This window comes from Copadichromis virginalis, linkage group LG5 (assembly GCF_057382275.1).
Source record: "Copadichromis virginalis isolate Kocher_CV1m ecotype Utaka linkage group LG5, C_Virginalis_male_GT1.1, whole genome shotgun sequence".
NCBI lineage: Eukaryota > Metazoa > Chordata > Actinopteri > Cichliformes > Cichlidae > Copadichromis > Copadichromis virginalis.
This window is the reverse complement of record NC_140622.1, coordinates 39,054,619-39,071,941: the sequence shown is the minus strand read 5'-3', so window position 1 is coordinate 39,071,941 and position 17,323 is coordinate 39,054,619. Positions and strand designations below refer to the sequence as shown.

Here is a 17,323-nt window from a genome sequence, read left to right as displayed (position 1 = left end):
CATGACCGGCTGTAAGTTGTGTTGTTAAGTGGAAGTGTTTACGAATCACAGGAACTCAGCCATGAAGTGTGAGAGCATGTAAAGTTTCAGAGCGGGGTCACAGAGTGCGTAAAAGGCCCCACGTTTATGGCCAAGCAGCTCCTGTAGGTGGGATGACCCAGAACTTTTGTCCATGTAATGCATGCAGTGTTTCTATTTTCTCAAAAATATCTTAGTATCTCAACTTTATGGAGTATTTCCAATACATAATCTCGTTTATTTCATTTGTTTGCTTTAAACTGCTGACGAACAGAAAAGCTTCTACCTCCAGTGAGCATCATGGCACATTTGCAGTGTTCACAGTTGTCGTTGTCTTTGTCTCGGGTGCTGAAGCCGGACCCGTGGGTGGTCAGGCTGCTCTGCTTCCCTGCTGTGCCACTGTAACCTCTCAGATACAACCTGAGGGAGAGGAGACACACAGGAGGACAAGATCTGATGAAACAAACACTGATTTAATCTTTTCTTGTAGACAGGACGTATTTACAGTACATCTATGAGGCAGTTAATCCAGCGGATCACCATCTGGTGACTCTGTTTTTGGCAGGACCAAGTGTGTTGGTCCTTTATGGAATACACTGAATTCTGACCACCCATGGGACCGGCTTTATGGAATTAATGGAATTCCATAAGGTGTTTTTATAAAGCTGTGTGAAAATCTTTCTGTTGCTCAACACAATCACAGACGAGTGCATCCACTCACTGAAGCATGCCAAAAACAGTTCCCCAAGCTGAGCTGCAGTGTTATCAGTTTTCATCAAATTAACAGCAATTTTCACAACTAATAAATTATAAAGTGTTTTTTTCCCCACAGACACTCTGAATAATGCAGCATCTCATTTCCTCAGCTGACAAGATCAACAATTTCAGGACATCATTTTTGGGGCTTATGAATCTGTGGTCTCACCATGTCATTAACAATTTAATTATAATTAATAGCAGGAAAATAAATCGCAGAGTTAAACACAGCAGTATTTCCAAAACAATCAATATTAGTCTGTTCAAGTTTGAATGTTATACACGCCTTCAGATGTAATCAGCAGCTTTTTATTTTCATTATTATAGTAAAAATAAACTCTAAAAACATTAAAGTAAAACACTGTGTGTGTGTGTGTGTTTGGACTGCGGTTGTACCTGTACTGCTGTCGCTCACTGGTCAGTGTAAATCGGTCATAGTGGGAGTGGGCGGAGTTTCCCTCCCAGTCCATCATCTCCACCCTCATAGAGTAGACACCTTGATTGGTCAGCAGGTGCAAAACTTCATTACCCATCCAGTACTCGCCCAACACGTCCCCAAAACCCTGCAGGGAGAATCATAAGAGGAGCACTCCTTACACTGATAACTCAAACTTTGGGACTGAGATAAATCCTGGTGACTGTGACACAAACGCACCATTTTGTACTCCCTCCAGCTCCTCTGGAAGTCCACGCTGCCATTAAACCGTCTCTGGAAGACTGTCCAGCCTCCACCACTCGTCTCCATGTCACAGTAAACCTTCAGGGGGAGAAACAGAAATGACTGATCATTAACTACCAATGATGATTTAAATTATATTAACTGTAACTATTAGAATCACATTATTCTAAATACAAAGACACTTGAATATAAAGACAGTTTCTCTTTCTGTTGAACATTTTGAGGTCATTTAAACATAATCGTTGAAGCTGATTTTTAAGGGCAGTTGTTAGCTAGCAGGAAACAGATGACAAAAAAGGAGTTTGATAAGAAAACTCCTGTTAAAGCCATTTTATAAACATTTTAATGTACAAAAATGTTTGCACATGTTTGCTGTTGAGGCGTTACCTGCACAGGTTCAGTCCTGTTGCCGATGTAGATGTGATACAGGCCGCTCACATAGTGACCGGCCTTGTAAGCATCTGCACAGTCCCTCCACATCTGGCTCCTGGGAGGCGCTGCTACATCAAAACGCCAGAAAATTGTGAGAAATATAAATGTACTGTGTGAAAAATACTACATGTGTACCTGTGTGTGTGTGTGTGTACCTGTAGTACTAGCCACCATGTTAAGGAGCGTGTGGACAGACTCCATCAGCTGCGTCTGTTGTCTCTGCAGGGCGGTGTTGTTGGTGCTGGCGACTCTCAGCCGCCTCTCTAAAGACTCGATGGCCGCCATCTGAGTCCTGATGACGGACTGAGCCAGAAAAAAGTTTCACTGCTGTTTAAGCACTTTCTACTTTTTGGTTCTACATCCCCACAGACTTGAAAATGTACTTTTTTGTTCTTTACTTTGACTTTTTACTTTTAATGATTTAACAGTTTTACAGATTTTAACATTTCTTGTAATGTTTGACTTTCCCTCGCCAAGACAGCCCAGATTACAGCAGTGAAATCATCATCTACGTGCTTAAAACTCTATAATTAACATTTATCACTCAAGTTTAGAAGCTTGTGGTTTTTAAACCACTTGGGCTTACAAATATCACGTGAGGCAAAAATCCATGTTGATATTTGATTTCATAAACTTAAAAATGTTTCTGATGGTGATATATAAAATTACAAAGGTTTACTAACTTGAAGTCTATTCTTCTCCTGCCTCATGTCCTCCAGCTCTCCTCGCTGCTTAGACTCCAACATCTGAACTTTGCTCTCCAAATGACTGAAACAAAAGAAAAAAACAACTCAGCTCACAGCAGCACAGTTTTTGTTTCAGAGCTTTTTCCCATAAAGTAAACCAAAGAAACTGCAAAAATGCTTTGATTGCATAATTTACACAAGTCAAAGGCAAAGTAGATCTTTGTGTTTTGATGATACAACCAACAAAGTTAATAAAATGCTCTGCTGTGAGTTTTCTGACTCATGTGTGTTATCAGCTCTATGCATGCTGTCTGCTTTTAACCAGGTTAGACGGCCGTGGCCCTAAAGTGCAAAACAAAGCAACAAAAAGAAAAACAGAAGAAAATCTCAGGAAATAAAACGAGACTTCACTTTAGACAAAAGTTTATTTTCTTTATTCTTGAATGAATAACAGTCTCAGTCATCCCGTCAGAGGACGAGAGTAATGGTGACGTTTTAATAGTTTTATCAAGAGTCATGTTGAACTGTGGTGATGGAGGGTTTTGGGTGATGCACAGGCTGAAAATCCTAACTGGGTTTGCATACAGAGTCCATCACTTCATGCTTCTCATTCTGCTCCTCTGCTATATTTTTTCTTATACGTTGCACTTAGATTTAAATTTTTCATATCTGGAAATGTGAATACAAAGGCTTTCTGTTATAAACTCTGCTGTCACACTATTTTTTGTTGTACTAAGGAAAAATGAGACTCAGTAATATCATCACAACAGAAATAAGAAGCTTCCTTAAACATAAGAGATGCTGGTGTCCTTCGCTGCACGCGGTTTCGCAGTTTGCCTCACAGTTCAGATGTGAGTCAGTAATTGTTCTGTGATATTTGCAAGATCGCACAAATTCCACTGTCTGTATGAGTCTTTTAAAACCTGAGGACTAATATTATTTTTTGGGAGATCAAGTTTTTGTGCAGGTTGTTTTTTTCTTTCTTTTTCAGATGCAAAGAGAAAAGCTGCCTTTCTAGTGCTGCAGGCCTGGTGTTACACAAACACTTGTAAAGAAATAATGGAAAAGGGCCCAGGAGATTCCACACTTACAAAACCAAAATGTAAACTAGAAGGGTTCTGGAACAGCTCACTTTATTCAGTCACGATTTCTACCCTTGTAATAGCTTTACACGCATGCAAACAAGCAGCATAGGACAGAGGAAGAAATCAAGGCTTTCCTGAGAAATCCTAATTACATCCAAGTGAAGAGCAGGAGCAGCAAAATCTTGATAAAAACATTAAGGTGGTCTGAAAGACTATATTCTATTCTGTTTTTGATGGAGCGGAGTTTTTACCTCCCGAATTACTCCGTCTCATTAGCAAAGCTGCAGCAGCGAAATAAAGATTAATATTGCGACCATCATTTCTGGTGCCAGATCAGACCACAGTTCTCGTTATCTGTGCAGCTGAACCAGCAGTAGAGCTGCTGAAAATAGACTCCAGCCCACAGTTGGGTCAACAAAGTATGAGCCAAATGAATGAAACCCGATGAAGGAGTGGCAGGAGTTTCAGAGGGGAACGTGGGACACTCGAAGTGGCTGAACTTCTAGTTCAAACTCGCTAAGAGTGCGTTGGTCTGCAGGAGTCCAGTGGAAAAATGTTATCTTCTTTTAAATGTTTCTACAAATAAGCTCCATCTAAGTGACTTATGTGGTGAAAATATGCTGAATACACACTAACTGCTGGCAGCCATTATCAGAACACTTCTTTTAAATATAGTATTAAATAGCTGATGAGGAAGACTCAGACTTTGAAGGGTCAAAGTTTCTCCATGTGGATCCAACACCCATGCTCATGGTCTTACACTGTACATTAGTGTTGATCACGGCTGTTGGTTCCACCAAAGCCACCAAACAGCCAGGCAATAAAAATCCAACTGACCACTTCTCACTTCTGTCTTGATAAACACCTTTCTGGTGGCACTATGGGCTCAATCACTGCGTTGCAAGTCTTATTAGATGTAATATGATGTTCATTTTGCAAACGATGGTCCCAGTTAGTGTGGAGAAGGACGGGACACCCGTTGTGATTGACAGACTGCATCCATGTGATCATGCAGTGGAGGGGTGGCCAACTCCAGGCCTCGAGTGCTGGTGTCCTCCAGATTTTAGATCTCACCCTGGGTCAACACACCTGAATCAAATGATTAGTTCATTACCAGGCCTCTGGAGAACGTCAAGAGATGTTGAGGTGGTGATTCAGCAATTTGAATTAGCTGTGTTGGATCAAGGATACATCTAAAACCTGCAGGACACCGGCCCTCGAGGCCTGGAGTTGCCCATCCCTGATGTAGTGTCTTTGTCAGATCCACGCCTCACTCATAACATCTGTTTTTTTAACAAAACACTCAGCTAAATGCTCCACAATAAGATTTCGTGTCTTTACCGTCAGAGATTAGCGTGTTAGCATGCTAAGTAGCCAACCATACAGTCTCTTGAGGCTGATTCAAAGGACCATTAATTCTGCAGTTTTTTAGATTTTAAGATTAAAAATTTGACACATAATGTCATTTAACATTGTTATTAACCTCTGTCTCTCTTCCACAGCCTGTCTTTATCCTGTCTTCCTTCTCTCACCCCAACCAATCACAGCAGATGGCCCCGCCCCTCCCTGAGCCTGGTTCTGCCAGAGGTTTCTTCCTGTTAAAAGGGTTTTTCCTTCCCACTGTCGCCAAAGTGGTATTTCATAGGGAGTCATATGATTGTTGGGTTTTTCTCTGTGTATTATTGGAGAGTCGACCTTACAATATAAAGCGCCTTGAGGCGACTGCTGCTGTGATTGGCACTGTATAAATAAAATAGAATAGAATTTAATTTAGTATACAGTAGTATACAGTAAACACTTATTTCTTACACACTTTCTACATAAATAAGTAAACTGATATCAAAAGATTTAGGCTTCAATACTCTGCTGTAGTTCTGTAATACGTGAATATGAATCTTACAACCACACGTCCACTTTCTGAGAGGTGTAGCTGACATAAGTCAGACGTGAACCACCATCATGCTGTATCATGCAGCTCGTTTACAGCGATGACTGATGTTATTCTACATTAGCAGGTGAGACTTTGGTCACATTAGGAGCTGAAACACACTATCAGCTTCTGCTTCTGATCACTTCAACATGCTGACCCGCACATGAACGGGGAAACGCTAATGTGGTGTGGACTGATGGGGAGCCACTGATCGCTGTGGTTTGTGCAGCATGAGTGAAGTGGTGTTTGTGAATGTGTGTGTTAAAATGTGTGTGCAAAGTTTATGTACTCTTGTAGATTCAGACAGCTGTTTTACTGAGGTCTCAAAAGTATGCGAGCCAAAAATGTATTGTGTGGGTGTTTATGGTTTCAGGATTTCTAGAAGTCTCTACTCCTAGAAATCAGGAGCAATCGGGCACAAAAGACACAAAGACGTCAGTTTTGTTGACACAAACTTAGACACGGTTGCTAATAATGTGTTCAGTGATGCAATCTACTTTGGCTTCAGTTTGAAGATGAAGCTGGATAAAGTCCAACTTGGGACTTTAACAGATTTCAGATCTGTATCATGTCATCTGACATGTTATCAGCTCTTCTTTGATTGCATTGTCAGACTGGTTTGGTTGCCCATTTTCTGTATCTGGACCAAACATGACACCTACATTTGTTTAGAAAGGTCTCATCGCCTTATTTCCTTCATACGTGTCAAAGTAAAATCCACATGAAAGCCAGGACGATGGGCTCCCAGCAGAACATCTCACGATAACGAGATGATCAATGTTACTGATTTGTTATCGACTTCTTTGTGCTTTTGATGTTGTGGCTGATCATCAGCGAATGTTCCCCTTGCACCACAGTCTCACACACCCGCACTCTGTTTGTCTGTTACTGTAAACATGCTCGATAATTGCTCTGCATGTTTTACTGCACAGTGCACGGTCCAAGTTCACCTCACAATGAAAAATGACAAAAATATTGTGTCTCCAAATATTTCTGCGTCTTGCAGTAACAGCTGAGGACATATTTACGTCGCTGCGATGATTTGCTTGTATTTCAGATGTTGTCACTGATAAGCTGCTCGTCTTTTTTCCTGTCAGACTGCAACAGAATATGTTTTAGATGTTGATCTGTCTCGGGGGAAATCTCAGAAATATGCCACTATTAAAGAGGCTGATCATGGACGCACGCTGTTGAAGAAGCAACATTTTGACATCATGTCTAGAAGCAGATCCAGTATGTAGCAGGAATGCTAAATCTGTCAGCTACCTCGTGTGCACTGCAAAAAATAATGTATATAAGCCTTCTCCAGTCTTTTTTTTGTCGTGTCCGGCAGTGTAGCAATCAGAACTGTTTTCTGAATGCCAAACAGATTTACTTTCACAAGTGGAGCATTACGGCATTTGTTATAATGGTGCACTTGACAGTCACATTTTATTAGAATTTTATTGGTATTTTTTTATTTTGGATCATTACAACCATAACGGACAAGACCAGGGGGAGGGAAAAGAAAAAAAGAAAGAAAGACCCAGCAAGCACAGTGCAGGAGCCCACGGGGGGCTGCAGCACCGAGCACACAAAGCCTGATCCAACGACATCATCTGAACATGAAAAAATAAATACTTGACTTCCAAATACATAAAACTGCAAACAGGTGAATATACAGTGCTTATATATACAGTGCTTATTAAATGTATTAGACCACCTGTAATAAATACAAGAACACACAATGTGTTTGACGTCTGTCAAAACCTCTACTAACTATACTAAGAAAATAGCAAAATAAATCCACCTTTTTACCCAAACTTGTCATAAAACAAGTAAAACCTTCAGTCAGAATATTTTTGTTTGTTTGATTTCAGGAACACTTGAAACAAAGATTTACACCCAAAATACTGACTTTTGCTTTTTAAAAAATTTACATTTTTATATGTAATTTATAACAGAAGTAGAATGTAAAATATAAAATATAATGTAATCTGATAAAATTAAATTTACTTGATTGGTATACATTCAGTTTACAGCAAACCTATTTTTTCTTAATGATCATTTTCATAAATGAACATTTGATTCGATATATTTCAGCTACATTTTCATTAAAAAATGGCTTTATTTTTATGAGGGCAACGAAAAATGTATTAATAGCTACTAGAAAAGCTCATCAGTCATACACATATTATCCAATCAGTTTCATTATGTTTTGACAAAATATAACATTGGGATCCTGATGAGGTCATAGTATATAAAAGATAAACATAGTCTCCAGTTCTGAGAGTAAAGTCAGTGCTGAAGTGCCTCAAACCCAGATTCATTTCTCTGACGCCAAAAGAAGTCTAGTTTTATAAAAGTGCATGGGAAAACTACCCTCAGGCTAACCTGATCTATGACCTCAGTGACTTTATAGGGTCAGCTGCTAGCTGGAGTCTTAATGAATACAATATGATGTTCCTTTTGCAAGCTGTGCTCTTTATTAGTGTTAGAAAGGAGGTTATATGAGGTTCGGCTACTTTGCGACATGTCTCTGTCGTAGAAGCGTATGATGTCAGTCTCACATGATCACTTGGCTGCTTTTAAAGGTTGTGATGTGCTAACTTCACTATTGCCGAGTTGTTCTTCTACAGAAAAAAGAAATCCTGCCTCACTCCAAGAGGCTTCAATCCCTTCCTGTATTATTCTTGTTTCTTAACCAGTTTTGTTAACCGAGGTTTTATTAACTCGATTAACTGACAGCAGATGTTTTTGTTAATCAAATGTCCCCCAAAGGCCAATTCTGAGTCAGAACAAACCGTGTACAAGCATTCGATTGTAGAAAAAGTAGTCCTTTTAGCCGTTGTCTTTACTCAGAGTGATTTTAAATTGGTTTTATGATTCATTTCCACCTACGCAGACGCTGACAGAACAAAACCATTTCCCACCTGTTCTTATCTCGCAGCCGGCTGATCTCTGAAGTTTGCAGTAACAGTTCCTTTTCCAGCTTGTTGGTGGACAGAGAATTCTCCAGAAGCTTTATCTCTATCTGAGATGTGTGGTTTAGGACCTGATGAGACACAAAAACAGAGAATAAACTCACAAAAGTCTGTTTTCAGATGACAGGTTCACTGGCAGCTCCTTACCTTTGCTTCGACCACATGGAGCTTGCGTGTCTGCTCTGCTGTGTGCGTGAGCAGGTTCGTGCCGATTTCCAGCATCGTGGCCGTTTGGTTGTGAACGACATGCGACTGCATGTTGGCAACGTCACGCCTGTTGTTCTTCTGAAGGAAGTTCTCCAACTGCACTCAACGAAAGGGAAACACAAGGTGTCAGAGTCTGTTATATGAGAGGAAGATGAGAAGTAAAACAAGAGACACAAAGAAATCCATCCAGTGCACATCCAGTCATCACAGCGGAGTCATCCACCCAGAATCAAACAGACTGACTTCAAACTAAACGATTTTAATGACAACAGAGATCCCTTCAAGAATGAGGTGTGTTATAGTACAGCTGACCCTAGAGCAGTGGTGTCCAAACCCAGGCCTCGAGAGCCGGTGTCCTGCAGGCTTTAGATGTGTCCTTGATCCATCACAGCTCATTTAAATGGCTAAATGACCTCCTCAACATGTCAAGTTCTCCAGAGGCCTGGGAATGAACTAATCATTTGATTCAGGTGTGTAGGGTGAGATCTAAAACCTGCAGGACACCGGCCCTTGAGGCCTGGAGTTGGCCAAGCCTGCCCTGGAGTAACTTGTAGCATCTAAAATGAGTCTCTCAGAACCAAGACGACACTGAGCATCAAGATGAAAAGCCTCTGCTCTCTAAAAAGATCACTGGTGCCTTTCTGCAGTTTGCTGAAGTCATGTGAACAAGGCTGAACAATGTTTTGTGTTTAAATTAGATTAAAAGTTTCTGATTTGGAATGAGAAGTGTTTGGAGGAAAAACACAGCATTCCAACATAAAACTGCATCCCACCAATAAAACACGGAGCTGTTAGTTGGATGCATTAAAACAAGCTTCTTGGCCAGAAACATGAGATCAGTGAGTCCAAACTCGGGAGCATAAGATAACTCTTTATTGCACAGTCATACTTCGTACAATAGTACAGTGAAATTAGAATATTGTGGATCATACAGCAAGAGAACAACATGTCCTCTATCCTGCACGCTCTATAAACCCCTACCCTCCAACCACAAACCCTTCCAGTATTTCAAGTTTGTAGTGGTAATCAGCATGCTAACAGCTTTAAGAAAAACAGCACACAGTATTCAAGCCAGTGACTCAGGACTGAGGCTGAAACCCTGTAGGATGAGCCAACCCAATGAGGAACCAATGTTCAACCCACAGGATCCAGAGCAGCTGAAGTATTGCAAATTTCTGCATAAATATGAACGCAGCACCATCAGATTTTAGTCCTAGACGTCCTAGAAAAAGACAAAAGCAACTAATGAAAGGAAATTAAAATATTGGACTTTTTGTTTATTTAAGAAAAGGATCCGATATTATTATTATCTGTGAGGGTAACAGTTTAAGAGCCTTTGTTTTTATTACTTGGCGTGATCCACTTTTAGTCCTTTATAATGCCCAGAAAACATTCACGATGTTGGCGAGTGTCCTCCCATAAACGCTTCACTTTTGTCTTTTCACAACATTTCTGCTGGATTAAAGACTTTAACAGCCTGAACTGGACTAACTTGGACTTAGTCGTGGACGACTTGTTCATTTTTGCTGTTGATTTGCTCTTCGGGGACACTGATGGGGAAACTGCCATTTTTGGTGTTATCCCAGTATACTATTCAGTATTTGCTGAGTGTCTGTCTCAGCTACAATCACTGGGATTCATCATCTGGAACCCACGAGTGTTCGTACAGGTGCAGGGCAATGCATGGGTAAAAAGACACAGAGCCAATAAAACAGAAAAGACGAGTATGTGATGAAAAGCTAATGAGTAAATTTGACGTCACAGCTAAAATAAAATGACTTGTGCTGAGTCTTTCCACAGTTCAGCAGTGAGTTGTTTTATTCTGGAAAGCCACCCACTCAGTGTATCAAGTTCACCAAATCAAACATGTTAATAAAACATGTCAGGGGGTCTGGTATATAAAGACGCAGGACTCTCCATCTCTGGGAATATCAACCCGTGCCAGCTCGCACTGCCATGCTGTAATCTTCAACCCCGACAAATAAATAATCTATCCATCCAGCCATCCATTCGTGCCTCAGTCTCCACGTCCTCAGGATGTCAGTGCCACTGAGAAGAAGGAGTTGATAAATATACCGCTGGACCAACAAACAGATTGGTCCCAGTGGGACGGCCAGTAACCAGCGGAGCAAAGTTCAGGCCAGAGTGCCCAGAGCACATTTGGCTCTGGTGTAGATCACTTTTCTTGCAGGGGTCTCGTTGCAAAACCTAATTTGTTATTCCCAATAGTGACATTTTTCAAAGGTTTAACTAGTGTTTAAAGTTAGTTGTGGTTTGGCATCATTGTTTCTTTTGTGTTTCATTATCACATTTTTGCACAGATATTTTTAAAAAACGTGTTTGGAGAGAAAACAGATTTACTTTGCCTAAACTGAAAATCAGCTTGATGCTTCATCTTGAAAAGCACATGAATGTCTGTATTTCCCTAAAAAATCAAGAAATGAATCGCAGGGATAATCTCATGTGCTCAAGTCAATACATCAGCATACATGAGCATCGTGTGCAGGTGATTGGGTCGAGCACATGGACAAAATCTATGAACATGGGTTTAAGCAATGCCAGGATTTCAAGAAATGATTAAAAAAACATGAACCCTGATCAAAATTAGACTTTAGATCAAACTAAATTAACTAGTTTTTGATATAATGATAAACAAATGCCAACAAAAGACAAGTTGGAGACACCAGTTCCATTGGCTAAAGTACTATTAATCTTAAAAAGAGACCAGTATCACCAGGCAGAGCATGGATAGGACTGTAGTGTAAGTGATTACATTTCCTTAAAGACTTTCCTGAAATCAGTTTAATGTAATTTATTTAAGTATTTGTGCTATTTTCTTCATCTGTTCCACAGTATTTCATAAATATTGGGGGCGATCGTGGCTCAAAGAGCCCCGGCTCAGACAGTCTCGGTCGTTGTGTCCTTGGGCAAGACACTTTACCTACCGCCTACTGGTGATGGCCAGAGGGGCCGATGGCGCGATATGGCAGCCTCGCTTCTGTCAGTCTGCCCCAGGGCAGCTGTGGCTACAACTGTAGCTGCCTCCACCAGTGTGTGAATGTGAGAGTGAATGAATAGTGGAAATGTAAAGCGCTTTGAGGGCCCCGAAAAGCGCTATATAAATGCAATCCATTATTATTATTATTGCACTCCATGCTGTTTATCTTAAAGCTTTAGTTACCTATTATCAGACCTTTTGTATCAACATTTTAATATTTGCATCACCCCTTTTCATTAAAACATGTGTATGCATATATGACAAATCTTATGATTTCCTGTGGATCCCTCCCCACCTTTGATAACCCGGACTATGCCCCTGATTATGTGTCAATAATAAATTTTCTTTCATTTTAAATACTCTCCATAATGGAAAATTGTTCCTTCCTGATGCTGCCAACGAGTTCATGTGTAAAAAGTGCTTCAGACTCTGGCTTTAACTCACTTGTTATGACTGCTAAACACTGACAGGTGATTCATTTTTAATAAGTACCGCCTGATTTTCAGCAATGTTTTCATGCTTTTATTCCCATCAGCTTCCGATGTTATCCTGGTTGATTGACCTTATCATGTTCATCATTCTTCACGCATGCTGACGCCACTATTACTCATTTTCACTAACCAATTAAAGTGATTCCAGTGCTATTATGTTTAGTCTGCTTCAATTCGGATTCAGATTGAACAAGCATCGCTCTGTTCAATCAGAAAATGATTTTACAAGTGGGGAGATGCCTATCGGAGCGGTCACAAATTCGAATGGCCTTTCTTAGGGACTTTAGTGTGAGAGAGTAAATCGAGCTAACCTGGACTAAAGAGAGAGGGGAAAAATCTGATGCTTTGTCTCAGCGAGAACTTAATCAAATAATCAGCAAAGGAGAAAATAGCTGGAACGAGCCGGTTCATTTCTCCCTCCTGCTCTGCTTCCTGAGATGTCGTGCAGATAAAAGTTTGATGAAAGCCAAAACCTCCACCTGGCTGCTGCGCAGTCCAACCAGCAGAGCCAGAGAGGCCGAAACAGACACAGTATGGACAGAAATATGCGGCTTATGTTGAGAGCGCGACTAAATACTCTTGAGATTTAAAATTAGTTCTTGGTTTTGTTCAGCTGACTTCCTGTGTGAGGATACAACCACATGCAAAATAGTACTTCCTTTTAAGACTCACAAAACCTGGCATATATTTATAAAAAGAGTCACACACACAAACACAATTAGCTCTGCGCTCACAATTGCACACTACACAAGCAGAGCCTGACCAGCGAGCCCTGGGATTACGCACACAACCCCACGTATGGAGGGCTGGTTTCTGAGACGCTAACTCAAACCACATGTTGGCTTTGCTGTGATCTGGCCCTCTGGGTGACTTCACAGGGGACAGAGGGGAGAAGAGTGGGTGGGTGGGTGGGGGTGGGGGGGGGGGTGCTGGGGTGGGGTCGCCAAACAGCCTCGATTACACTGAAGCACAGGCAAGTAGCACCGATAGCGATCTGGGGTAACAAGTGCACCGTGCGTCGCTGGAGTGTGTCGGGGTCTGAGTTGGCAGCTGAGGATGCGAAGGTGCGCTGAGGGACTGAAACATGGCTGCCGCCGCCCCTCTGCTCAAACAGCTAAAATCAGCTCTGTGTTTATCTTTAGTGCCGAGTAAGGAAGCAGTGTGACGTTTGAGTGCAGTGAAATGTGAAGTTTGGAGGTCAGCTCGGCATCAAAAACGAGGGTTTAAGTCCTGTTTCTCAACAGTTCCTTTCCCCATGACCACAATCGTTTTAAGCTTGAGTGATTCACCTAATAACCCCGAAAAAACTTCTGTTAAGCAAATATTTGACATTGAATGATTGCTTGAATGTCCAGTCAAGGCGTTTAGTTGACATCGCCCGCTGGTTTCTGTTTATAAGGAGGAAGATTTTCTTTGCAAAGCTGAATTTTTGTTTGAGGTCACGGATGGAAAGCTGTGCTGACCAGCCTGAAAGCTAAATAAGACTGCAGGTGCCAGTGGGTAGCAAAATGACGATATTACCAAGTGTAAATGTGGAAATATTACCAGCATGTGAGCACAGAAATTCACGAGTACAGGAAAAGATTAAAAGTTTTCTATAGAAGTGACTGTAAACCCTGTGCAAACATAGACACACACACACAAAAAGCAACAGAAGACATTTAGATATTTAACTTTAGTGTTTGTTTGTCATCCACGACTGCAGCGTAGATGGCTCTTCTAATTCCGACCTTCCCAGCTATTAGCCTACATAATGATATATTTTGATCCAGCTGAACAGGAGATAAGAAAGGCACACTTGCAGATCGTGTTATATTATTGCAGCGTGCCTGTAAGTATTAGAGCGGCCAGATGTTTTGGCTGAAAATCAGAACTTTATAAACCGGCAGAACGAGCCAACAGCCTCAGGCTTCATTTCTGAGCACTGCTGCACTGTAGGCAAATATATCTGCCTGCGTGGTACCCGACCTTTGCTCTCTCCTCTTTTTGTGCACTCGCCAACTTTTGTTCTTTCCCCTCTGTGCTCTCTGTGCATGCCTCATGCATGAACTTGACTCCAGGGTCTCATGTGCAGAGGATCATAATCAGGATACTTCATCACTTTTTGTTTAGATAACTGCATAACATTTATAAATTTAAATAAACTCTCTTTATTTGTGAAGATCTGTGCAGTGATGAGCTGCTGAGTGAAGTTTTTTCAGTGGTTGTGCCTGAGGTGTGACACCTGCTAATGCTGGTCTTTCTGATACAGACAGGAATCCCTAAAGGTAGTCTGGACAGAATTTCATTTCCTTATGAAGCTCCACAGTGTCGTGACACAACGCAAATAAGCACAAAAAATCAGATTAGGCTTAGTGGGGGCAAAGCAAAGAATTTAAAAATATAGTTACATGACAAAGTTAAAAACCGTAATTGCTGTTAAGAGGAAACCAAGTTTTTCCTGCACGTGCGGCAAAAGTTGACAGTTTAACAGCAATATTCAACCTGAGATTAAAAACACAATTTATGGACCATATTTGCTTTACCTCCAAGCCTTCAGCATGAAAGCCATCAACGCAAAGAGACATTTGGTCAAGATAGCTCTATTCAATGTGTTTCGTTGCCTTTCCAGAACCTCGCACCATCAAACAACTGAATACTATAAAATCTGATAAATATTCTTATTTAGTCACTAAAAGTAAAACAGAACAGCCAGTCAGGATCTTCTGCAGACCTCTGAGGTAGCTGCAATATAAACTATTCAAATACTTCTACTTTGCACTACGACATTGTAGTTTTATTTTTACACAAATGCACATGTGAAAATGATGTGACAGTAATAATAACATACTTTCCAATTTAAGAGGTCACTGTCAGTCCATACTGTGCCTGAGAACATCCGACCCATAAAGACGAACACTTCCAACACGAGCTTCCCAAACAAAGAGCCCGATGCTTCCTTAACAACAGCTGCTTCCCACAAGCTCAACGGAAAATTGCTGCTGTTCAATAATTAATAAATATATAATGTGTATGAGAGGACAGCGAGGAGCACATGAGAGGACACACGCATGTCACTGCTTCCCAAAACAGCCACATTTAAACCAAAAAAACCTTAAAACATCTCATCATACTCTGCAAGAGGGTTTGTGTGTAAAAGTAAAATCATGTCTTTGTTTATGAGGCGTTGGCTGGCTCTGTGCCGCACCGTCACTTCAGTTTGAGTCTGGAGTCTGTGCTCGGATTCCCGTGTCTGCGTGGGATTCGTCCGGGTTCTCCGTTCTGCCTCCCACAGTCCAAAGACACGCGTGTTAGGTTATCTGGAGATTTTACATTGTAAATTGAGTGTAATTGGTCTGTGCTGGTCTTTCTGATGTACTGGTGACCATGATGACCCCACCTCTCACTCTAACAGCCCCATTCCCAGCTTTTAGGATAAATCAAGTATTCCTTGTTGTCATTAGCTTAGACACCAGCCTCCCCTCATAACCCTGAAGTGGATAAGAAAACTGATGAATAGTTGGAAATTATTCCAGGAAATAATAAAATAATGCATTCTTTTATTTACTTTATATTTATTCAGTTTGGCATCTTTTAATTTTTTCACATGCACCTCTTTTCCTTTTCTTTCTTGTAGCTCAGTCTGAGGTTGCAGTTGTCATGTTTTATTATTCTCTCGCTGTATTTCTCATTTACACCACCCATGTGTCAGTCAGCTCATGTACCCAGACTGGAAACTGCTTTCAGTCAGCTCCTATTACTTTTAAATGTGCGATATAAATAACAGACTTGACTTTACTGTACGTGGACCCCTGGTGATTATTGCTGTCACCCCCTAAAGGCACATTTTGAGTCGTGTTCTTGTAAAAGCGGAGCTGTGAAAGCTACCACACGATGAAACCTTCAGCCTCCATACTTGCCTCATTAATGTGTTTTCCATTGAATTCATATGCCCCGTGTGTCCCACTAACCACACGCACTTTAAGGCATTCCCGTCTTCCTGTCAGTTGCTAATCATCTGTAAGTGCTGTCGTGTTTTTTCACCTGTCCGAAGCTGTAAAAACCACAGTGTGCTGTTTTCATTCCCCACGCCTCATATGTTCCATCTTTAGCACATCTCCTGACAGGTGCTTTCAAAAACACCAGAGCAGCAAGAAGATGCTTTGCACATGGTCCTCTAAGGAAATATACAATAACACCCTCACGATTACAGGAGTGGAAGGTTATAAAGTGTTACTTTTACAATTGGACTTAATAATTTGAAGAGCCCCTTAACATGAAGTTGTAACTTCACCACGTCCCTGATACAAATTTAAAAATACATCTGACCCCTGATTTGAATCTTGCAGTTCATCCAGACTTCACAGACCAGTTCATTGCTCCACTTTCATCCCTGCACCTACACTTCCTGATAACAGCTCCTGACCTTTATACGCCAATACTTCACTTCAGGTCTCCACATTCACATTCTACACTGACACGAAAGCAAAATAAAAAAACATAAAAATGTTTTAAAATGTCTGCAAACCTCCACATACTTCATTTAGGACATCTTCTTCATCCCTAAGAGCCTTTTTGGTATTTGTTGTTGGTCCCTGGGAGATAACGGTCCTCTTTTTGAGACTGAAAAGGTCTGTGTTAGGAAGACGGAGGAATGAGGGTGGTTCACAGGTTTTTCAACCAGGCTGCCTTAGTCCTGTTTGCAACAATAACTTTGTATGCTGCAAAACAAACCACCACCAAAGAACAGCTGAGGATAAAAAGACAACGAGCAAGAACACGCCTCTGATGTGTCACATCTGAGGAACTTGTCTTTAAACAAAACAAATGAGTCTGAGTTTGGAATCATGTAGTTCACCAGCTGAACTCATTTTTAGGTTCAACAGTGTTTTTAGTAGACAAAGGTGAAGGAATTAGACATGAATTGAGCTCCAGTTTGGGAAAAAGCCTCGGATGGGCCTGACACAGCCCCATGTACTAATGAGAAGTGAAGAAGTGAAATGATTGAAAAAGGGGAGGAAGGGTGGGGCATGAAAACAAGAAGCTTGTAGAACTGGGGGAACTGGTGTATGTGAATGTTATGTGTTTGGGGTGCTTAT

The 17,323-nt window shown here is 41.1% G+C and overlaps 1 protein-coding gene across 1 annotated transcript in view; it reads right to left on the bottom strand.

The window, feature by feature from the left end:
• The window catches only part of angpt4 (angiopoietin 4), a 71,705-nt gene that overhangs the window by 7,023 nt on the left and 47,359 nt on the right, over positions 1-17,323 (bottom strand). Inside the window, exons 2-9 of the mRNA XM_085457750.1 lie at positions 8,697-8,852; positions 8,499-8,620; positions 2,569-2,653; positions 2,041-2,188; positions 1,841-1,953; positions 1,430-1,531; positions 1,171-1,337; positions 305-438 (exon numbers count right to left, since the gene is read on the bottom strand). Coding sequence (XP_085313876.1) covers positions 305-438; positions 1,171-1,337; positions 1,430-1,531; positions 1,841-1,953; positions 2,041-2,188; positions 2,569-2,653; positions 8,499-8,620; positions 8,697-8,852 — 1,027 coding nt within the window. The remainder of the gene's footprint in view (positions 1-304; positions 439-1,170; positions 1,338-1,429; positions 1,532-1,840; positions 1,954-2,040; positions 2,189-2,568; positions 2,654-8,498; positions 8,621-8,696; positions 8,853-17,323) is intronic.